The sequence below is a fragment of the Eurosta solidaginis genome, chromosome 1 (assembly GCF_040869045.1).
Source record: "Eurosta solidaginis isolate ZX-2024a chromosome 1, ASM4086904v1, whole genome shotgun sequence".
Taxonomy (NCBI): domain Eukaryota; kingdom Metazoa; phylum Arthropoda; class Insecta; order Diptera; family Tephritidae; genus Eurosta; species Eurosta solidaginis.
Genome location: NC_090319.1, coordinates 229,471,778 through 229,495,550, shown reverse-complemented (window position 1 = coordinate 229,495,550; position 23,773 = coordinate 229,471,778). Strand labels below are relative to the sequence as shown.

Genomic DNA, 23,773 nt, shown 5'->3' with positions numbered 1-23,773 from the left:
TTTCCAGGACTTTAAGCTACAGTTTGAGAAGACCGCAACAGTGAACAACTGGAATGCTGAAGATAAAGTTGCTGCACTCTTCGTAGCATTGAAAGGACCAGCTGCCGAAATCTTACAGACTATTCCAGAGTACGAACGGAATAGCTATGAAGCATTGATGGCCGCTGTCGAGAGACGTTATGGAAGCGAGCATAGAAAACAGATATTCCAAATTGAGTTGCAAAACCGTCACCAAAGGGCGAATGAGACCTTGCAGGAGTTTGCCTTGGATGTTGAAAGGTTTGCACATTTGGCAAATCCGGACGCACCCGTGGAGTACACCGAGAGGGTAAAGATTCAGAGCTTTATAAATGGCATACGGGACGTCGAAACAAAGCGAGCTACATACGCAAACCCAAAGCCAACATTCGCAGAAACGGTGTCACAAGCTCTGATTCAGGAAACAGCGTCGCTTCTGTGTAAGCCAGATTTCAAAGCACGCCGTGTGGAAGTAGAAAGGCCAGAGTGGGTAGACGCAATATTGGAGGCGCTGAAAGGATTGCAAAAGCGGAGTGAAAAAGTTACCAAAGGCGGGAAGTCCGGTCACATTGCACGTCATTGCGATCTTGGTCCTAATAGTTCCAACAATTGGGGGGGCCGTAAACGCAAGGCTGGAGGAAATGAGCAAGAGCGTGTCGGATGTAAAGAACGAAAACTTGCCCCGGCTATTGAATGTCCTGTGATATCTGTGTCGCAAATTGGAAGGAGATCAAGCAGTCTTACCGTCAGAGGGAATGTGGATGGCAAGGAGCGTGTACTGACTGTAGATACGGGCGCATCTCATTCCTTGATCCGATCTGACTTGGTCAACAGGAGAGTAAAACCGTTACCTGGAGCGAGGTTGCGTACGGTCACTGGCGAGTATAACCAAGTCCGGGGAGAAACGATCTGTGAAGTCTTAATTGGGAAGGTCATGGTTTTACACAAATTCCTTGTGCCGCAGATTGTTGATGAAGTTATATTGGGAGTGGATTTCTTGGTTGACCATGACATCAGGATCGATATGCAGAGAAGGGTGATGCGTTATGAGAACCAGGATATACCACTTAACTTTAAGTTGGAGAAAGGGTTCAGTAGTAATCGAGTAATGGTGGAGAAGACTCGACAAAGGCCACGAAATTCAAAAGAAAAAGTTGATGGATCGAATGGGCCAATAAAGCGAAATTAAAAGTACCTGCGAGAAAAAGACCGGCATTCACAAACCCTAATGGACGCACTAAAACGACTGAAAGAATTTTTCAGAAAGAATGCAAGGGTGGTTTCAAGCCAGCGCGCACTACTGTTGTGAAACATCAAGACGATAATGATGATGCAAAGTCAATCTGTCAAGCGCAAGCTCTGCGAAGAAGTTCATTGGCCAAACAACAGAGTGCGAGGGAACGATCAAGAATAATGAGTAGTAAGATGAAACGCAGGTACAACGAGAACAAAAATTCGGAAGGTTTCTTGGAGGGAGAATTGGTACTGTTAAACAACCCTCACCGGCGGAAAGGTGTTCCAGCCAAATTTCAGTGCAGTTGGGAAGGCCCGTACAAAGTTGTGAAGAAGATCAGTGATCAGTGATACCATCTACCGCATACAAACCACTGGAAAACCACGGATTAGAAGAGTGGTCCATTTGGAGATGCTAGCGGTGTTTAGATCGGGAGATTTGTCTGATTGGGACGATCAGACTTAGGTGGAGATCAGTGTTACGAATATTAGCAAAAGTAAGGGGTGCTGCTGTCTCTAAGCCGATGCTAAGCAGTGACGTGAATTCACATCCATAGATCAATCATTATGTATCTACATAAACGAAACAATAATTGCGTCTACACATATGTACCATGTACGTATACGAGCAGCGGAGAGTCAATGCACAAACACATACATATATCTGAGATACTCCTATAAGTATACAATGAGGAAAACTATAAAATTGTGCAATTGTAGTTACAGCTGAGAAGTTTGAGAGCTACTGGACAGCTGGAATTCAGTTTGATTTGAGTTGTCAAGCAGTTTCGACTAAGACGCTATCTAGCGAACAAGAGCAGTATTATTTTGAGTAGTAGAGTTTTATTTGAGCTATCAATCAGTTTGGTTCTTAAGCAAGCTATTCGTTGCACAGTTTGAGTGTTATTGTGAAGTACTTTAATAAAGGCCATTTTGCATTATTACAAATTGGAGTTATTTATTCAACAGTTTAGTGATTCGAACTTAGCAGAGGATTGCAAATAAGAGGATTTGCAAGTAAATTCGTTACAATATGTACATGCGCTTGGACGTATATACATAATGGTGTATATCAAAACCGGTTCAGTGCCTGACTCTGACAAATTTCAGCAAGATTTTATGGTGTCATCATAAAACATATATGTACATGCGCTTGGACATATAGGCATAATGGTGTATATCAAAACAAACTCAGTGCCAGACCCCTGACAAAGTTCAGGAAGCTTTTATGGTGTCATCATAAAACATATATATGTACACGCGCTTGGACATATATACATAATGGTGTATATCAAAACCGGTTCAGTGCCAGACCCTGACAAATTTCAGCAAGATTTTATGGTGTCATCATAAAACATATAAGTACATGCGCTTGGGCATATAGGCATAATGGTGTATATCAAAACCAACTCAGTGCCAGACCCCTGACAAAGTTCAGGAAGCTTTTATGGTGTCATCATAAAATATATATGTACATGCGCTTGGACATATATGCATAATGGTATATATCAAAACCGGTCCAGTGCCAGACCCCTGACAAATTTCAGGAAGATTTTATGGTGTCATATTAATCTTAATAATATTATAAATGCGAAAGTTTGGATGTTTGGATGTCCAGACGTTTGTCTTTGTGACTGAATCACGCCAAAACGGTTACACGGATTTTGATGATATTTGGGACACAGATATACAATAGTCTACTGGCTAAAAATGTTTCGCAAATGGAAGGGGGCGGTCCCACGACCCCTTCGCTTAATAATTTTTACACATTACAACTTTACGTATACTGACCTGCACCAATATTACAAACTCGATGGGTTAAAAAGTTGAGGGCTTACAAAGGGAGCAGTGACACCCTGCACACCAAATTGGTGCACTTAAAGTATTTTATTGAAACAAGTGCATACATACATTTGTCATAAAGAAAAGAGAAAAATTGGGCTTTAAAGAGAAATTTCCACTGATTCCAACGGTATATTTTTTTTGGTGCAAATAGAAGCTGTAGGGGTAATTCCACGTCAAAAGTTCAAACCATCGTTTTCTAAACTAGTTAACGAATTTTAACATGATTACAACTCCAAAGTACCTTATAAAAATAACTTCGAATTGATATACATATATTTATTTAACCACTGAAATCCCCATTTACTAAAAAATTGCAAAAACAATTAAACTTTTTATTTCCAGTTATTTTGAGGAACACATTGCAGAACAGCACAACAACAAAACAGGATAACACCGACAAAAATTCATATAATTTTTATTATTATTATTAATATCACTACTATTATTACTATTATTATCGAGTCTAGTAAGATCCTGACGGCGACAACTGGAAAAATGTTAAGGAAAAGTTTGCTATGGGCTGGCGTGGACGGTATTCTACCATCTTAGTAGCCGAGGGTGACACCTCGTCGAAACGGCTGGTGGGCTAATATCGTCTTCGTCTCCGTCTAGATAAAGCCTTGGTAGGTCTCCAAGAACGTTCGAAGTCACGTCGCCATTAAGTTGGCGGTGTAGGCTCAGTTGAGATAACTCCTGACTTACGCCGCACTCTGGCTGTGAACACAGATTCTCACAAGGACCTGTGTCTACCCTCGCGTGGCCTCCCTGCACATGCAAAGATAAACACGGGAATCTAAAACGGCGACTGCACATCGGGCGGAGACCCAACTGAAAGGAAATGAGCCAAATAATCGAAATGCGTGAAAATAACGATGGTAACGATAGCGGCGTAACCGTTTTTCAAAGGAGCAGCAAGGTGCTCCGACCGCCGTTGTTAAAAGCCCCTGCCAATGCAGCAATAGCACCAGCAGAGGAACAAGGTGACGAGTCAGCAACGGCCAGGGACACCCCACGGCAAACGCAAGGGGGGACAAAAGCTAGGGCAAACAGCAGGATAGTAGATGCCACCCCATCTACCCCTGGACAGCAAGGTGATGGCAATGATGGGCGGGAAACCTCCGTATGCGGTGCAACACCGGGGAGGACAAGTCAAGTTGATCTCCTCGAGTATGCAAGAATGGTGCTGCGCAGCATTAAGGCTGCTGCGGCCAAACAGAAAAATGTGCCGATGGACATAAAGAACGGCATGGCACAACTCGAAGAGACACTGAGTCGCATGCGATCTTCATTAGAGGGTAAAAACGCAGAAACACCGAACCGAAAGCGGATCGTGGGAACAAAATAGCACGAACGAACTCTGGCTCACAACCGGAAACCTCGGAGGCCAAGAAAGTGCGATGAGGGTTCTGCGAAGACAATCTCGGGTGAGTCCTGGACAACCGTACGGAACCGGGAAGCCAAACCATGCCCTGAGAAAGAACAAAAAACACCACCTGGGCAAGCCAAGAAGGCAAAAAGAAAAGGCAAGCCCAGAAACAGACGGACCGCAACTTTCGTAGTTAGACCAGCCCAGGGAAAGAACTACGCCGAGGTCGTAGGAGCCATCCGGGGCGGACTTCGGCCTGAAGATACAGGGACCGTCATACGCTCCGTCCGAAAAACCAAATCCGGGAGTGTACTTATCGAAACTGCACGTTGCGGCGATAAATCAGCTTTCATCCAAGCGACAGGAAGCGCTGTTGGAGAAGCGGGCGAAACCAAGCAGCTTACACGGCAAATGCGGATAGAGGTGCTGGGCATGGACTGCCCGGCAACCGCTGAAGAAGTTGCCGAGGCTAGTAGGAAAGCTGCTGGCGGGGAAATGACGGGACAGGTCCGTGTTTCTCGGCAAATCAGCGCGAACAGAAGATGCCAGCCATTGAAGTGGACGAAGCTGTTGGCGTCCTTTTACTAACCAAGGGCAAGATCTGTATCGGCTGGCTGCATGCAGGCTTAGACAGAGGGTAGACGTGCAGCGATGCTTCAGGTGTCTAGGCTACGGACACCGAAAAGCAGACTGCAAAGGCCCTCATAGAAGCAGTGCTTGCTGGAAGTGCGGACGGAGTCGCCACCAGGCCTCGGCCTGCACGGAACCTCCAAAGTGCTTTTTATGCCAGTCAGAGAAGGTCGACCACCTTCCCGGGTCTGGAGCATGCAGCACCTTCAGGGAGGCACTCGCTGTCGCAAAGGCCAAACAGGCGCGCAAGTGACCAGGTTCATCCAAGGCAACCTGAACCGAAGCAGGTTAGCCGATAGTCTGCTGGACCAACTGGTTCTTGAAAACAGAGCCAGCTATGCTACCATCAGCGAACCTTATAGAGTCAGGAGTGACTGGCACGTAGACCTAACAGCTGCTGCTGCGATCTGGATCCTAGACGCTGGCACCCACGTACGAAGCCGTGTTGTCGGAAACGGCTACGTACGCGTAACAGTGGCGCACACCACACTAGTGAGCTGCTACCTGTCCCCAAACGATCCAATTCAAGGGTTTAAAGATAAGCTAGAACTACTCGAAGACGATTTGCGTGATGAAACCGGTAACGTGGTCGTCGCTGGAGATTTCAATGCTAGGGCTGTTGAGTGGGGAATGCCCCAGACTAACTCCAGAGGAAGGCTAGTGCTAGAAATAGCTGCCCGACTTGGATTGGTCATTCTGAATACCGGCACGACCCCGAAATATCGGCGACCAGGCTTTGGACACTCTATCCATGATATTACATTAGTATCGGAAAACCTGCTGTCAAAGGCGGCTGGATGGAGGGTGATGGGGGATCTTACGGGTAGTGACCATAACTACATCAACCTCCATCTTAATGACTCGGGGCAAAGACGGACAGGGAGACCGCCCCGTATGAAAACAAAATGGGACGCCTCTAAGTTTGACGCTACAAAGTTCTCCGCTGTTGTACAAGCGAGCGCACGACAGATAGTCGACAGTGCCGAAGCGGCGAACGCTGCGGTAAAAGCCACCATGCGTTGCCTGAACCACGCATGCACGACCTCAATGTCACGAAAAGGGCCTAGGAGAGGTAAAAAAGAAGTGCACTGGTGGAGTAGCGAAATTGCCGAACTACGCAGGGTATGCCACAGAATGCGGAGGCTGGTAACCCACGCACGCAGCATGCCTGAAGCGCTAGAGCATGCGGAGGCATACAAAAGAGCAAAAGGTTCTCTGTGCCGCCATAAGGGAAAGCAAACTTAATAGCTGGAAAAAGCTTTGCAAAGAAGTTGATCGTGATCCTTGGGGGCAAGGGTATAAAATAGTAATGGGGAAATTCCGCCCACCGCACCAAACGAAGGATGAGGAAAAGATGCGAAGTATAGTAGATGCTCTGTTCCTCACTCGCACAAGCAGAAATGGTGACCACGTCGCCCACGAAGACCACGACGTGCTGCTCAGCAAGCCACAACAAGTACCCACTGCCGCTCGCGCCCCACGGCACCACCAACTCATACGACTGCTCCCAGTCATACCTACAACCTCCGTAGTAGTCGGGAGCAAGGCCGAGCATAAGCCCCTGTCCCCGTCTTCTTCCACCCTCTTTTCCGGCAGCAATCGTGTAGGTCAGGGAAACAGACTCTTAGTCCCTATCTCCTTTTTCACCGTTTGCCAGCACAGAATATTTATGTTTGCGACATCCGCCCAATGCAGCTCCTGCCTTAAACGGTGGCACTTTCCTAGATGTTCTGGTCTCCTCGACGGCAACCCCCCGACGAGTTTTTTATAGCGCCATGTTGCCGCCATCGGCCGCAGGGACAGTGTCTTAGAACGTCAAGGGTTATCTGTCCGTTCAGGCGATGCAAGCCTAGAAATCTACAACATCTACATCCCTCCTGTCACCTGCTGCCCTAGTGGATACCGCCCTAATATCAGCGTCTTACTGACTGGCAATAATCGCATCATCTTAGGCGATTTCAATGCCCATCACGATCTATGGCATTCAAACTTGCAGGCAGACAGTAGGGGTGAGATGTTGGCGGATCAAATAGAAGGAACGATGTTCTGCACAATAAACGGAGACGCCCTCACACGTATGGTAGGAAGCTGTCACAGTTCGCCGGATATATCAATCGTGAGCGCTGGACTCGTAAACTGCGTCAACTGCCATCCGACCACCTACCTATACTTATTTCGCTCGAGCGTCCCGCCGACTTCATCGTCGCACTTCCATAAACTTAAAAAAAGGAAAGTGGGATGAATACAAATCCTTTACAGACAACCGCTTTCCTGCCCTCCCTACCACGACTGATGCTTGCCAAGGGGAGCGTGCTTTCCTCAAGGTCATTGAATCCGCCTCGGCTCGCTTCATTCCCGCCGGTAGAATTTCCGAAATTCGGTCTCACTTTACGGCGGAGGCCACAAATTTTGCGAGAGAACGTGACCTTATAAGACAGCCTGATCCCGGCGACTCCCAAATAAGGGGCATAAACCAACGCATCAGATTGCTTGTGGATGAACACAAGCGGGCGAAATGGGAAGAGCACCTAAGCGGTTGTAACCTCTCTGCCGGTGTAGGTAAGCTTTGGTGCACCGTAAAGTTTCTTCGCGTCATTGTCCTTAGACGGATTCAATAGGCCGTCTAAGGACAATGACAAAATTTCCATCGCCTTTGGCGATAAATTGCTGTCTGATGCGAAGAAATGCGCGAGCGCTTTCTGCCGACAATATATACTGCATTCTAAGGTCGACAAAGATAGACGGAGGGCCACAACAGACACGTACATAAACATAAATTCTACGCGTCTCCAATTACCATCACCGCCAAAGAGGTTAAGGATGCCATTGGTCATGCTAAACCATCCAAAGCAGTGCGCCCAAACGGCATAGCCAATGCTTAGCCGATGCTTAAAAGCCAGGAGAGTCATATCGCCCGATATCTCACCTATCGCCAGTAGCCAAGACGCTTGAAGCCATTTTGTTCCCCTACTTCAAAGCAAATTTGCAGCTAGCCTGTCAACAGCATGGCTTCAGAAAACTCCATAGCACCACCACCGCGCTAAATGCCATTAGCACCCAGATAAATTGCGGTTTAAACCAAAACCCCCACCATAGAACAGTACTCGTTGCGCTAGACCTATCAAAAGCTTTTGATACGGTCAACCATGGCACGTTACTGCAGGACCTGGAAGGGTCTACCCTTCCCCCGTGTCCTAAAAGGTGGACCGTAATTATCTGGGTGGTCGGCAGGCAACGGTGCAATTTAGAAACGAAACATCAAAACCAAGAAGAATTAAACAAGGGGTGCCACAGGGTGATGTCCTATCCCCACTTTTGTTTAACTTCTACATATCAAAGCTACCTTCGCCACCAGAAGGAGTTACTATCGTTTCCTACGCCGATGACTGCACAATAATGGCCACAGGCCCAGGCCCACAGATCGGTAAGCTTTGCAATAGAATAAACGGCTACCTCACTGATCTTTCCAGTTTTTTCGCCTCGCGAAACCTGGCATTATCACCGACTAAATCCTCCGCGACCTTATTTACAACTTGGACGTCCCAAATGTCGACCACATTGAACATCCACGTCGATGGCACTACGCTGCCGACTGTCCCGCACCCCAAAATCTTGGGTCTGACGTTTGATCAGGATCTACATTTGACGTTTGATCAGGATCTACATTTTGGTGAGCAGGCAGCCGCAAATGTTCCGAAAATCCAGAGCCGTGATAAAATCTTCAAATCTCTTGCTGGCAGTACGTGGGGAAAAGACAAAGAAACGCTCATTACCACTTACAAAGCAATTAGCCAGCCGATTGCATGCTACGCGTACATGGTCGCCAAGCCCAAAAACTATACACTGGAAGAAGCTACAGGCCTGCCAAAATGCTGCTCCCAGAACCCCCACGGGCTGTCTTCTTATGTCCCCAGAACACCATCTACACAATGAGGCGAGAATACTCCCCCTCAGGGAGAGAAATGAGATACTAACCAAACAGTTCCTGTTGAATACCCAGAAATCTGGGCATCCCAACAGACATCTGATTGATGAGCCAACACCGCCCAGGGGCTTAAGGAGTCATCTCCGTAAGCATTATGAGGAAATACGGCACCAGAGAACTCAGCCGTATGAAGCAAAAAAACACAAGCAGGTCCTCAGTGAACTCCACAAACAGGCGTCGGACCTGTATGCCGGGAATTGCCCGGTGAATCCAGTACTCAAAGAACAGTACCCAAAACTTGCGGAAGAGGAACGCACACTCCCCAGGGAAACGCAAGTCACTCTAGCTCAACTTCGATATGGATACTGTAACAGGTTAAACTCTTACCTATCCAGAATCAACCCCGACATACAAAATGTATGCCCCGCTTGCAATGTGTACCCACACGACACCAACCATCTCTTTAATTGTAATGTGGAACCAACGCCCCCCTCACATTATGGTCCACCCCTGTTCAAACAGAAAGCTTCCTTGGACTCCCGTTAGAGGATATTGATGACACTTTGTAATCGGTCGCACCTATTGGATGGGGCGAAGCACTGCTACAACAACAACAACAACCACGACGTGCAGCCGTTCAGTGAAGGTGAAAAGCGGCCCTACACAGAATGAAGCCTGGTAAAGCGCCAGGACCGGATGGGATACCAGATGAAGTAATAAGACTGGCTGCTAAGAGCAGTCCTGAGTTGCTGCTGCATATGTATAACAAATACCTGGAAGCCAGGATCTTTCCAACAAGGTGGAACACAGCGCACCTCGTGCTAATCCCGAAAGGCAAGGGAGACCCGAATTGCCGTCGTCTTTTCGACCATTATGCATGCTCGACACGGCCGGTAAAATGATGGAAAGCCTCCTTAAACAACGGCTGATAGCAGCCATTGAAGATGGAGGAGGTCTGTCCCATCGGCAGCATGGGCCCCGGAAAGGTTACTCCACAATAGATGTCACAGCCGAGGTTACAAATGTGGTAAGGAAAGCCGAAACCGTATGCCACAAAGCTAGGGCGGTTGTCTTACTGGTCACGCTGGACGTGAAAAATGCCTTCAATTCCGTCAGGTAGGACGACATGCTCGATGTACTAAAACGCTCTTTCAAGGTACATCCTTATCTACTAGCCATATTAAGGGACTACTTAAAAGATCGCTGGCTCACGTACGGAACAAACCAAGGTTAGAGAAAGGTGAGGATAACAGGCGGAGCAGCCCAGGGATCGGTGTTAGGTCCCGACCTCTGGAATGCTTCGTATAACAGCCTCCTTCGCTTGTACATTCCAGAAAGTGCTTTTCTTGTCGCTTTCGCAGACGACGTGGCTGCCGTAATTACAGCACGGAACTAAGAGCTGGCGCAGCTTAAATTAAACCAAGTAATGCGCAGTGTAAACAGATGGATGAGTGACCATGGACTTCAGCTTGCGACAGCGAAAACTGAGATCGTGATCCTCACGAAGAGACGAATTCCCATCAATATGATGGTTGAGGAACAACAAGTACAAACACGAAGCTCCACGAAATACCTTAAGGTTATGCTAGATAGCAAGCTAGCCTACTCGGAACACTTTCAAGGAACCTGCGAGAAAACTGCAGACCATAGGATACTTAAGTCGAATAATGGCAAACATAGGCGGGCCAAGGCCATGTACACGAAAGCTGCTTGCTTCCGCTTCGGTTTCTATATTCTTGTACGGTGCAGAAATTTTGGTGGATGCAATGAAATTCCGAAAGTACCGAGCAGCTATTATTTCTGTCCAACGCAGAGGGGCACTACGAATTGTCTCACTTACCGCACGGTATCCGCAGACGCAGTTCTTGTTATTGCGGGAACCATACCGATACATCTTCTCGCTGGGGAGAGGAAATCAATTAACCACCTCCGAGGAAAAGTACGCAGAGATGTTGCTGCCGCGCAGCCGCGAAAATATTCTATCCGACGCTGGCAACAGCAATGGAGCTGCAGTACTGCAGGCAAGTGGACCAGGGAACTGATTCCCGAGCTGGAGCAATGGTTAGAACGGCCACATGGAGAGGTCGACTTCTACCTGACACAGTTTTTAAGTGGCCACGGCTACTTCCGGGAATACCTCCACAGGATGGGCAAGGTTGAAAATCCGAATTGCATATCCTGTGGGCTCATAGACGACGTACGCCTAACCTTTTTCGAATGCGATCACTTCGCACAGCAACGAAGAAGAGTGGAAGTAACACTAGGCGACCTATCCCCGGGCAGTGTAATCCATAAAGTGACCTGCGGAAGTGACAGGTGGGATATGGTCAGCAGATATGCAAGGAATATACTCCTCGCTAACGGCAAGACGGTTGCTTAGCCCAATAAAGTGAGAGTAGCCAAAGAGCTCACGTAGCGCGCTTCCATACCCGAAGTTATGCTAAACGCGGTCCCAGGTGAAGAAAAAAGGGAGTCCTACACTCGGAGAGGCTCGCTGCTACAGAGAGTAGCATCGAGGCTTAACAACCCGATTAGTGCATAAAGCATTTCCTCCTTCCACGTAACACAAAACCAAAAAAAATTACTATTATTATTTTTATTTTTTTTCTTTACATAGAAATGAAGTACAATCAACTAGTTCTTTAGATAGTGATGATGTACCATCACCAAGTAGAGGGGTGGTGTCTCATATTTCATCTGCCAATGATGGCCCGTGCGCTGGTGGGGAACTTCCTTCCTGTCATGTAGCGATAGTGAATATGATAGCGATAGTAAATATTTATTTGAAGACGGTGAACTAGACGAGAGTGTAGACGAGGTAGGACCTACGGACATTACGGGAAGGGTACGTTTAGCGTTGAAAGGTTGGGCGTTTAGAAATAAGACATCCCCGATTGGTCTTTCTGATCTTTGAGGGGATTGCCAGTAGACGCCAGAACAGTTCTGGGTACAAGCAGGGAACTAGTAAGTATCAGATCTTTTTCATAGGGCGAGTTTTTGTATTTTGGGATTGAATATAATTCTTACTTTAAAGAATTTGATTTTATCGAAAGTTTAGAACGAATTTCAATAGATGTGGGGATAGATGGGCTTAAAGTTTTCAAATTTTCTGACAGGGTATTATGGCCAATTTTGGGCCACGTTGTAAATTTCGCAAATTCGGAACCATTTATGATAACTTGTTATTCAGGCATGAGTAAGCCCCCAGATGTAAATGAGTTTTTAAAAGAATTTTGCGAGGAGATGGGCACTTTAGTTTAGAATGGGGTGAAAGTGGGATCTAGACAATTGTTAAAAGAATTTAGTGTTAGGCTATTTACTTGCGATTCACGAGCTCGGACATTTATAACTGGGGTAAAGGGTCATACAGCAAAAAATAGCTGCCCAAAATGTTTGCAAGTGGGGCAACATTTAGATCGGGTGTGCCTATCCCAAAAAGTGGGCGAGCTAAGAACATATGATTCATTTAAAAAGCACAGGGAGATTTTGCTAGAATCCGTAGATATTGGCATGGTTTCTCAGTTTTCCTTAGAACCCATACATTTAGTGGGCTTAGGAGCAACTAAAAAACTACTCCAGTTGCTTATTAAGAGGGAACGTAACGAGAATGAACGAAAAATTGATGTTTCTGAATAATTACGTTCCCCCTGAGTTTTCTAAACGAAGGCGTGATCTGAAGCAATTAAGCAACTGGAAATCGACAGAATACCGGCAGTTTTTATTGTATTCTGGCATTTTCGTTTTGAAAGACTGCATACCGGATAACCTTTATTATCACTCTTTTGTTGCATTACGATATTCGACTTCTCTGCTGTGAGAAGTCTTGTAAAGTAGAATCTAATGTTGCGAATAATATGTTAAAAGAGTTTGTTAAATTATTTAGTAATTATTTTGGCGCGAATTTAGTTTCAATGTCCACGGCCTTTTGCATATAAGCGGTTGCGTAAAACAATTTAATCCGTTAGATTCTTTTTCAGCATATAAATTTGAGAATTATATGCAATACATTAAAAAACTTATTCACAATCCATCTAAGATACTGCAGCAATTGTTTTTAAGAGTAGAAGAAAGAAAAAATTTCACGGATTGTATTGAAATTTTAAAAAATGAAAAATTTATTCAGCCCAATTCTGCATTTCGACTTGGATTGAAATTTTTTCGATTTGGCAATTTTGATATTCTGTGTTCCAATCTCTTTCGATCCAACTTCGAATCGTTCGATTTTGCGTATTCTGCATTTCGATCGTAGTTCCGTTTCTCTAAGTTGCAAATTAGTTGGCGGAAAAATATTTTCTTTTTATTTTTTTATTAATTTATAACAGAATTTTAACAAAAATGTAAGTAAAACTTGCTAAGAAACGTAGAAGGCTTTATGATGATTGCTTTTTATATGTTTCCAGGTCAAAAACAACATGTCGATGTCGAAGTCCTTGGACGTATTTACCCCGCAAAAGTATCTAACACATACTTGAAAGCATCATTGTTAAGTCGAAAGTTTTTTTTGAACCTAAATAAGAAAATAAGTCATTAAACTTTACCACTTTTGAGTTAAATTTCTTACAATTCGTCACTCATCTCAAATGGATTACACAAATCTCGCAATATTTGCCTTTCCATTCTCGCCTGCAATTTTCGTATGCGTTGCTTTCCAACTCCATAAATAATGCCGCGGCTATTGATTCCATTATAATAGACAGCTATAATTTGTGTCTGTTCGTTGGGTCCAGTTATATGCCAAAGCAAGCTGCCGGCGTAGAGGAAGGTGAAGCGAAAACGTAAACAATCCTTGCGGAAAGAATAAATAAACCTTTATAAAGTATTTTAGACCAGTTCAATGAAATTAGCATCCTTAAAATTCAGAAAATGTCAACTATTTTCGTGCAGGAATCCGTTTTAACAAAACTTGGTGGCCACGGCAGGGAATTGGCCAAAAGAACGAAAAAAACACACTTACAATTATGAAAACACTTCACTCAAAAAAATATAACACTGCGGCAATATATTCTATTGCTTTTTTTTTGTACAAAATGGCGTGGATAATAAAATATAAACGTTTTTCAATGTTTTTTACAAATTTTCTTCAATTTATTTTGTTCCAATGTTCATACATTCCGTACCAACAGCTGATTTCGAAAAATCATTTGCTCTTCCTCTTCTCTTTACGATTCCGTCGTAATGCAGAATACCAAACTTCGATTAAAGCGGAGCGTAGAACGGGAACGTAATCGAAATGCAGAATAGGGGTGATTATAAATTTTAAGAATGATAAGGACAGTTTCTTCTTAAGTAGTACATTGGGTTCTATAAAAATTGTTAACCAACAAAACTGGTAGTTTCATAGTTCAAGTTTTAACAAAAGTTGGAAACGCTTTTATAGAGCCCCTTGTGACCTCATCTGGATTAGGTACTTTAGTAGCTCAACTTATAGATGAGGACATACAAAAACAAACAAAACAAACAAAGAAAAGTTAGTCCTTAAGTATTGTTCTATACCTGTAGGCCCTAGATTTATTTTAATTCCGTTGTTACATAATTTATTTTATAAATTTGCATAGGTTATATATAGTTAAGATTGCCATTGTAAATAGTAGTTTGTAGATATATTTCACAATTTCCTTTTACTATTTAAGCCTTTCCGTTTCCTTTTTGATTTTGTACATAATTAGCCTTCATTGCTTTTATTATTTATTTCTTTGTATATAATTAGTTTTAATATATTTTTAATAAAGCATTATATGAATTAACAAAATATAATAGTTATTTAAAAAGTTCTAATTTATTTGTAAAATTTTTTATATGTATATTCTACTTTAGAACTAATATTTTCTTAATTAATTGTTTAATTTGTTTTTGCATATCAATCGAAATTTTTTTCTAAGCGAGCAGAAAAAGTCTAGAAGCTTTAGGAAAAGAAACTGTTTAGGGGGTGGCAATATAAAATTTACCTTCCTTTTCTGGTGTATGTGGCTGCTACTGATGGACACGGCTGCTGCGGATGCGGCGGTGATGTGGTGATGATGACGATGAGGTGGTGATGGTGGCGATGATGTGGTGGTGGTATAGTGGCATTCAGATTTTTTGCAGCGGGTTCAGCAAAGGTGGCTCTAGAGCCGTAAATGTACTACGAAATTTATGCTGACAAAAGTACTTTATGTGGCACTATTGACCGAGGAACCGAGATTCCAATATATACAACTCCGAACCGAATTTAGAATTCCTCAAAATAAATAAAGCGGGGCACTTTGGAGTGGTAAGGAAGCTATTTTCTTTTATACGAGCGGTTTATTTCTTTTTTAACAGGTAAAAATTCACAAATTTGCTGTCACAACGAGATGGATAAATTTTGAGTTAGTGATAAAATGATGAAATGTCAAAACCAATAATAAAATGTATGTATGTATGTACATAGTCCCATATGTCAACCCATTGTTGGGGTTGCCAGAGAGGTGAAATACGCTTGCGTGTTAGCGTACAATCCTATGAGTACGTGACTCATACATGAGTACAGCTCATAAAACCAATTCAAATGCTTAAATTTAATATAGACTATGTACGTACTATAGGATATACGTATTTGTACGTGCAAATAGTTCAGGATGCGTACTTATACGTAAAAGGTACATGTGTAAATAAATTCAATAGTTCAATTAAATTCAAGATAAATTCATTTTGTTGGAAAGAAAAAATATGGTTGACTGCGGACGACTGCGACAGTCGCTCAGCCATCGTCCCCGCCCTAGGCGCGTTCAGCGGCTAGAGCCTCCTGTAGCTCCTTAAGGTGCATCGAATGGTGCGGCGTGCGATGCTGGGTGCTGCTGAGGGAATGTTGTTTCCTGGGCGAGAACGGGGTTGCCCGGTGGCGGCGGGGGTGCCGGTACGGCGGATCTGCCCGGCCGGGGTGCGTGGATGGCGCGTTGGGCGCTTGGGGTAGCGTCCCGCCGATGGAGTAGAGAGTGATGTTGCGCTCCACAGATACGGCATCTGTCGTACGAGCTGCACTCGCTGGTGATGTGAGATAATGCCAAGCAATTCAGGCAAAACTTATGGGCTCGTGCAAGCATCCATCTCTGGGGTGGTTTCATTTTTTTTGAATATGACGCAGTTCCGAAGAGCGTGCTGACGGGTGTTAGTGTCGAGCTGCGTGATTCATTGGCGCGGTTGGGAGCAACGATCTCCGACCGCACTGGTCTTCGTGACGACGACTGATTTGCACGATCCATAGCTATCTGTAATTACAGTTGTAAAAGTATTTTAGTGGAGAAAAATACTGATACAGGGGGTTTCAGCTGGCATTATGTTGCGAAATACGACATATTAGAGACGGTGATGTGATAAGAGTGGTCAGAGGTAGTTTGAGAGTAGCTACGAATTCTCCGAGTTTGCCCGAGATGGTGGGCTTTCAGTCTGAGGGAGGAAACAGAGCTTAACAAGTGGTCGTGTGAGAGTGCCGGTTTGCGTACGAACGTCAACAACACGTATATGGCCGTCAGGTCCTGGATGTATTTTTTCAATAAGTCCAAGGCGTCATTCAGTCGGGGGAAGTGAGTCGTCGTGAATGCAGACACACTCACCGACCTTGGGTTCGGGTTGTGGATTTTTCCACTTCTGCCTTTTCTGGAGATCCTTTAGGTAGTCTTCCTTCCACCGTTTGCTGAATTGATGATGTAAGCTTTTTACCCTGTCCCGTCGGTTTATAAGAGATAAATCCGCGTGATCCACTTCAGGGAAAGCGAGGAGGGGGCCACCTCTGAGAAAGTGGCCGGGGGTCAGCGCGGTGCACTCGGTGGGATCTTGGGATAAAGGTGAGATAGGACGAGAGTTCAATACGGCTTCTATTCTTACCAAGAGGGTGGTAAATTCTTCAAAGGTGAACTTGTGGGCTCCTGCAGTCCTCTTGAAGTGCAATTTGAAACTCTTCACTGCAGACTCCCACAAGCCGCCCATGTGGGGAGCTCCGGGCGGAATGAATTTCCAATTGATGCCCTGGGGAGAGTGTTTTGTGATTACTTCTTGAGAGGCAGTTTTCATGAAGTCAACGAACTCCTTATCGGTCGCTCTTTTAGCTCCAATAAAAGTTTTCCCGTTGTCACTCATCATTGTGGCAGGATACCCACCACGTCCGACGAAGCGAACAAGTGCAGCGAGAAAGGCATTGGTTGTTAGCTCCGAGCACAGCTCAAGGTGGATAGCTTTTGTCACGAAACAGACAAAAACGGCCACGTAGCCTTTCAGTAAGGTGTGAGACCTTAGCAAGGAGGCTTTTATTTGAAAAGGCCCAGCAAAGTCGACACCGGTAGTGGTAAAAGGCGGAGCGTATGTGCAAGGGGGCAAGGCCGCCATGATTTGCGATCGCATTTGCTGCTTGTGGAGGGTACAAGTTTTGCACTGATGGATGCATCTCTTGATGAGGGTTTGAGTCGTGGAATATAGAGATCCTGTCTGAGGCATTGCTGCATTAGACGTATTTCGGCGTGGAGGAGAAGTTCGTGGAGGTACTGTATATAGAAGACAGGGAATCTAGATTTTTCTGGGATAATAATGGGATATTTTTCATTGTAAGTCAACGTCGAATGAGCTAATCTACCATGAACCCTGGGGAGCCCGTTTTCATCGAGGTATGGGTTGAGGGTTAGTACAGAGCTTCTTTTATCAATTGGTTTTGCATTTTCCAAGCATGCTCTTTCGCGAGGAAAATATCGGGTTTGGGTTAACGCCACAAGTTTAGTTTTCGTTTTGCGGAGATCTTCATGAGACAGAGAGGGAGTGTAAACGGGTTTAATGCCTCGAATTCGGTCCTTGAGATTATTAATGAACCTGAAGGCGTATGCCATGACCCTGAGGGCGCGAGGAAAAGAGGAAAATCGATCCAATACATCGGGGTCATCGTCAGCTGAGTGTAGTGCTTCGACTCGGCGCATTTCAGGCGGGTTGATGCTGCGGGTAGATGGTTTTGGCCAGGCTTCGGGGGGCTGGGTCAGCCACGCAGGGCCATTCCACCACAGCGAAGAATTTGCCAAGTCCATGGGTTTGCATCCTCTTGTGCCCATATCTGGATTGTCGCGACTGCCTACATGCTTCCACGAGGCGCTTCCGACGAGATCTATAATTTCAGCTGTTCGATTGGGTACGAAAGTTTTCGAAGCGTGAGGAGGCTTCGAGCCATGCTAACACAATTTCCGAGTCAGACCACATGTAAAGATTTTTAAGAGAGAGCTCGATATGGGATTGTACGACGGCGGTTAGTCGGGCAAGGAGTAGAGCTGCACATAGTTCTAGTCTTGGAAGACTGGTAGTGCGAAGAGGGGCAACCTTGCCTTTAGCGACCAGAAGGTGAGACGACGTGGTGGCACCGTGGGTTGTTCGCAGAAATATAGTGGCGCAATATGCCTTTTCTGACGCATCGCAGAAGCCATGCAGTTCAACCTGCTGGTTCGGGATGTAGTCAACCCATCGAGGTATCTTTATGTTTGAGATGTTGGGTAAATTTTTTGCGAACGCGTCCATTTAATGAAGCGGAGGGGCTTCACTGGTTCGTCCCAGCCGGTTCCGTCTATCCATAACTCTTGGAGTAAAATCTTGGCCTGAATCATAATCGGCGTAAGCCACCCTGCGGGGTCAAAAAGTTTTGCGACCGAGGAGAGAATTTGTCGTTTCATACTAGCGTCCACTGTATACGAAAACGTGTCGGTCAGGGCGTTCCGCTGTATGCCGAGAGTTTTGGTGTTGCTTGCTTTCTCGAATTCCAAAAGATTGGTGTCTAGCAAGTTCTCTTCTTTGATGTTTTTTATTATACTGGGGTGATTGGCCGTTATTTTCCTTAATGGAAATCCTGCTAACGCTAACACTTGGATGACTTGGGAGAGAGATGTTTCAGCAGAGAAAATTTCATGGCTGCCAGAGAGAATGTCATCTACATATGTTTCTTTCGTCAAAACAGGGACGGCTTTGGGGAAAGTTTCTTCTACATCTTTGGCCAGTTGGTGAAAAGTACGTATGGCGAGGTAGGGGGCACAGTTCACACCAAATGTGACTGTTTTCAGACGATAGTCTTTTATGGGGTCGCTCGCAGATGAGCGAAAAACGATCCTCTGATAGTCTCTGTCGTCTTCGTGCATTATAATTTGACGATACATTTTCCTACGTCTCCGTTGAAAACAAACTGGTATGTCCGCCAGTTGAGAATCAGAAGCATCAGATCGGATTGGAGGGTAGGGCCGGTATAAAGAACATCGTTGAGCGCATGCCCAGATGCTGACTTCTTTGAGGCGTTAAACACGACCCGCACCTTTGATGTCTTTTTCTCGGGTTTCACAACTGCGTGATGAGGAAGATAAAATGAGAGGCATTTTCCTCCGTCAAATTTTTCATAGGAGCCGGTTTCCTCCATATGATCGAGGGTGAGGTATTCTTCTAGGACACTATCATACTGAGTCTTTAGATCCCCTTTCTTCTGCAAGCTTCTCTCCATACCAAGAAACTGGCTTAAATCTGAAGACCGAGAGTGGAATAACGAGATTGACTCTGGGAAGCTGGGTTTAAACGGCAGCCTTACGATGTAACGACCGTTATCATCGCGGGAGGTTGTGGCTGCGTAGAAATTCTCGCAAAACTCGTCTTCTGGGGTTATTTGGGGTTTGGTGGGAACTTCCTCCAATTCCCAAAATTTTCGCAATAGAGAGTTAAGATCTTCGTTCGTCACTTCTGACACTTGCATGCAGAAAGCGTTGACCATCACAGGGGCTCTACCGCTCAGAATCCGTCCAAAAATGGTTTTCTGCGCTAGAAGATGGGGGAAGTTTCTCAACGCCATTTTGGATGATTTGCGGTATTACATCACTGCCTAGGACGAGATCTATTTGCGAGGGGGCGTGACAGTTCGAGTCTGCGAGGTTGAGGTGTGCCCATTTTGCTTGAAGCTCGCTAGTGAGCTTAAGCGAGGGGAGCATTTTTGTTAGCCGGGGTAATACTATTGCCTCTGCACTTATCCTGGTTTTAAAATCGGGGGATACCAAAGTCAGAGAGCACAATTTGTTTGAGGGCTGAACTACCTTGCCGCCCATTCCTGATATTTCAAATCTAGAGGGTTTGAATGGGAGTTTGAGTCTATCTTGGGCTCTGGTTGAGATAAAGGCTCTTTCAGATCCCTGATCTACAAGCGCTCTGAGTTTGAAAATGTCTCCTCTATGCTCTACGGGTACGATAGCCGTGGGTAAAATTATTTCACAATCGTTTTCGGAATAAAACGATTGGAATTGGCTTTTCTGCGAGCATGAAGGGCTTTCATCTAGGGCATTGGCTTGATCGGGAGTATTACCGGGTGAGACTGTGGAATTCGTGGTAGTGGCTTGTGAGGCTGTCTTTCGCAATCGTGAGGGTTGTCTTTTCGGCACTTGAGATGTGTCTTCGTGAAGAACTGAGTTGTGCCGATCTTGACATTGATTGCAAGTTTGAGTACTGGAACAGTCTTTCAATATGTGACTAAGAGAGGCAATTGAAACACATATTGTTTTCTCTCACAAACCTTCTGCGATCAGAGGTCGACAGCTTCCTAAATTTGAAGCAACTTATAAGGGGGTGAGATGAGGTTTTACACATAGCGCACTTGTACATTGTCCGCTGCTCTGTCATATGAGACTGGGTGTGGGAGGTCGATTTATTTTCAAACGCATGTGACTGTTGGGGTTTAAATGGCGGCCTAGTTTGAGGAGGAGTGAATTTACTTTTACTTGGGCGCCATTGATCAACTCTTTCTACCACTTCGTATCGCGTTGTGAGGAACTGGTCCGTTTGGGCCCAGTTGGGAAGTTCTCTTCTTGAGGTTAGAGATTGCTCCCACCACGTGACTGTATTTTCTGGGAGTTTAGAGGTAACCAGATAAATAAGTATGGGGTCCCATTTATCTGTGGAGACTTGTTGCGTGGCGAGAATTTGAAGGCAATTATTTACGGACGATTGCAACCTTTGTCTTCTTTTGTCTTCACTGTTTTCTGTGGTGATAGTTTTTAAGTTCATCAGGGCCCGTATTTGATTATCTACGAGAACTCGTCTGTTCTCGTATGGGGCCTTTAGGGCTTCCCACGCTAAGCAAAGTTGTCGTCAGTCAAGGGGAATTGATTGACTATTTGAGCTGCCTTTCCTTGGGTTTTGTATCTGAGGTGATACAATTTTTGCGCTTGGGAGAGCTTCGGGTGGTTAATATAAACGGCTGTGAACATGTCACGAAACGAGGGCCATTTTTCATAACCACCATAAAATATTTCGGTATCGCAAGGAGGGATTTTTAGCGAAATACCGGAGTTGTCAGATGGAGCTGGTGTGACGGTAGGGGGAGCGGGACATTTGCTTGTTTGTTCCTGGTCTTCTATCTGGGCTTTTGTGTCTTCATACGCTATGAGACAGGACCTGTATTTGCTATTAGCAGATGTTGGAAAATCTTCGGGCAGTTCCTGATCTGGGGTTTCGACAATTTTATCGAAGACGTGTTGGACTATATTCCAAAATTTTTCTATGTTTGAGTTTTTTATGTTAAGAGAAGACTCAGTGTTGTCTTGGAGGGACATCGACCTAAACCGAGCACAATATTCCATAAAATTGTCCGTTTCGGATATAAATTTTTTGGGGCAGACGAGATTTTAAATCTTTTAACTCCTTGAGTTTTGGAGCCACTTTGTTTGGTTTCATCGTCACTCATTTTTGAGCTTTGTTTTATGACGCTTAGAGTTGAGAATTAATAAAATTTAACTAAGAGAGAGAAACTTTTTTTTTTTTGAAGAGAGAGTATTTATTTGCTTTTAACTATGTGTGAGGGAGTTACGTTTATATTCACGTTAAATAGCAAGAGAGAATAATTTTCAAAATCAAAAAAAGTTTTTGAGTTAAATCTTATATGAGGGGTTTGAATTTGTGTAAAACCCAATAGAGAGGGGGACAAACTTCAAAAGTAAAGAGGCTTGTATGATTTTTAATAATCGGGGATTGCCCATATTGCTTTTTTAAATGTATGAAAACATTTATTTGAAGCAATTTTTTAATTTTATAATTTATTTAATAATTTGGGAAAAATTTAAACAACGTGACATCAGGACGGAAAAGGCGACAGCTGTTTCGATTATACCTTGTAAATCTCTTCAAAGCCTTTTCTCCCGGGAGTGGGAGTCGAACTCGCACCCCTACGATAGTTGAAATGGTTGTAAACGCATTCAGCTACGTCATGCCTGTTGTGAAGTCTTTCCCAATTGCCTTCTTTTTGCATATTTTAATCTTTTACACATTGCATACTTCGTATGCAATTATGTGTTAAAGCTATGCTTGGTACGGCGGTTTTCAAAGAAACTTTGGTTTTGTTGCTGTTTTCGTTCTATTTATAGAACTACAACGAATTAACCAATTTTGTCTGTTTGTATGATTTTTAATAATCGGGGATTGCCCATATTGCTTTTTTTTATGAAAACATTTATTTGAAGCAATTTTTTAATTTTATAATTTATTTAATAATTTGGGAAAAATTTAAACAACGTGACATCAGGACGGACAAGGCGACAGCTGTTTCGATTATACCTTGTAAATCTCTTCAAAGCCTTTTCTCCCGGGAGTGGGAGTCGAACTCGCACCCCTACGATAGTTGAAATGGTGTAAACGCTTTCAGCTACGTCATGCCTGTTGTGAAGTCTTTCCCAATTGCCTTCTTTTTGCATATTTTAATCTTTTTTTCGACTCCCACTCCCGGGAGAAAAGGCTTTGAAGAGATTTACAAGGTATAATCGAAACAGCTGTCGCCTTGTCCGTCCTGATGTCACGTTGTTTAAATTTTTCCCAAATTATTAAATAAATTATAAAATTAAAAAATTGCTTCAAATAAATGTTTTCATACATTTAAAAAAAGCAATATGGGCAATCCCCGATTATTAAAAATCATACAAACAGACAAAATTGGTTAATTCGTTGTAGTTCTATAAATAGAACGAAAACAGCAACAAAACCAAAGTTTCTTTGAAAACCGCCGTACCAAGCATAGCTTTAACACATAATTGCATACGAAGTATGCAATGTGTAAACGATTAAAATATGCAAAAAGAAGGCAATTGGGAAAGACTTCACAACAGGCATGACGTAGCTGAATGCGTTTACAACCATTTCAACTATCGTAGGGGTGCGAGTTCAACTCCCACTCCCGGGAGAAAAGGCTTTGAAGAGATTTACAAGGTATAATCGAAACAGCTGTCGCCTTGTCCGTCCTGATGTCACGTTGTTTAAATTTTTCCCAAATTATTAAATAAATTATAAAATTAAAAAATTGCTTCAAATAAATGTTTTCATACATTTAAAAAAAGCAATATGGGCAATCCCCGATTATTAAAAATCATACAAACAGACAAAATTGGTTAATTCGTTGTAGTTCTATAAATAGAACGAAAACAGCAACAAAACCAAAGTTTCTTTGAAAACCGCCGTACCAAGCATAGCTTTAACACATAATTGCATACGAAGTATGCAATGTGTAAAAGATTAAAATATGCAAAAAGAAGGCAATTGGGAAAGACTTCACAACAGGCATGACGTAGCTGAATGCGTTTACAACCATTTCAACTATCGTAGGGGTGCGAGTTCGACTCCCACTCCCGGGAGAAAAGGCTTTGAAGAGATTTACAAGGTATAATCGAAACAGCTGTCGCCTTGTCCGTCCTGATGTCACGTTGTTTAAATTTTTCCCAAATTATTAAATAAATTATAAAATTAAAAAATTGCTTCAAATAAAT

The 23,773-nt window shown here is 44.0% G+C and overlaps 1 protein-coding gene across 8 annotated transcripts in view; it reads right to left on the bottom strand.

Annotated features, from left to right (window-relative positions):
- Keap1 (kelch like ECH associated protein 1) overlaps positions 1-23,773 on the bottom strand; it is a 557,804-nt gene that overhangs the window by 310,844 nt on the left and 223,187 nt on the right. The window contains exon 6 of one of the 8 annotated variants that reach the window (XM_067760225.1): positions 15,311-15,336. The exons of the other annotated variants lie outside the window; for them this stretch is intronic. Within the exon in view, the coding sequence (XP_067616326.1) occupies positions 15,326-15,336 (11 nt within the window). The 3' untranslated portion in view covers positions 15,311-15,325. Of the gene's footprint in view, positions 1-15,310; positions 15,337-23,773 lie in introns of those variants that run through there. 8 annotated transcript variants of the gene reach the window in all.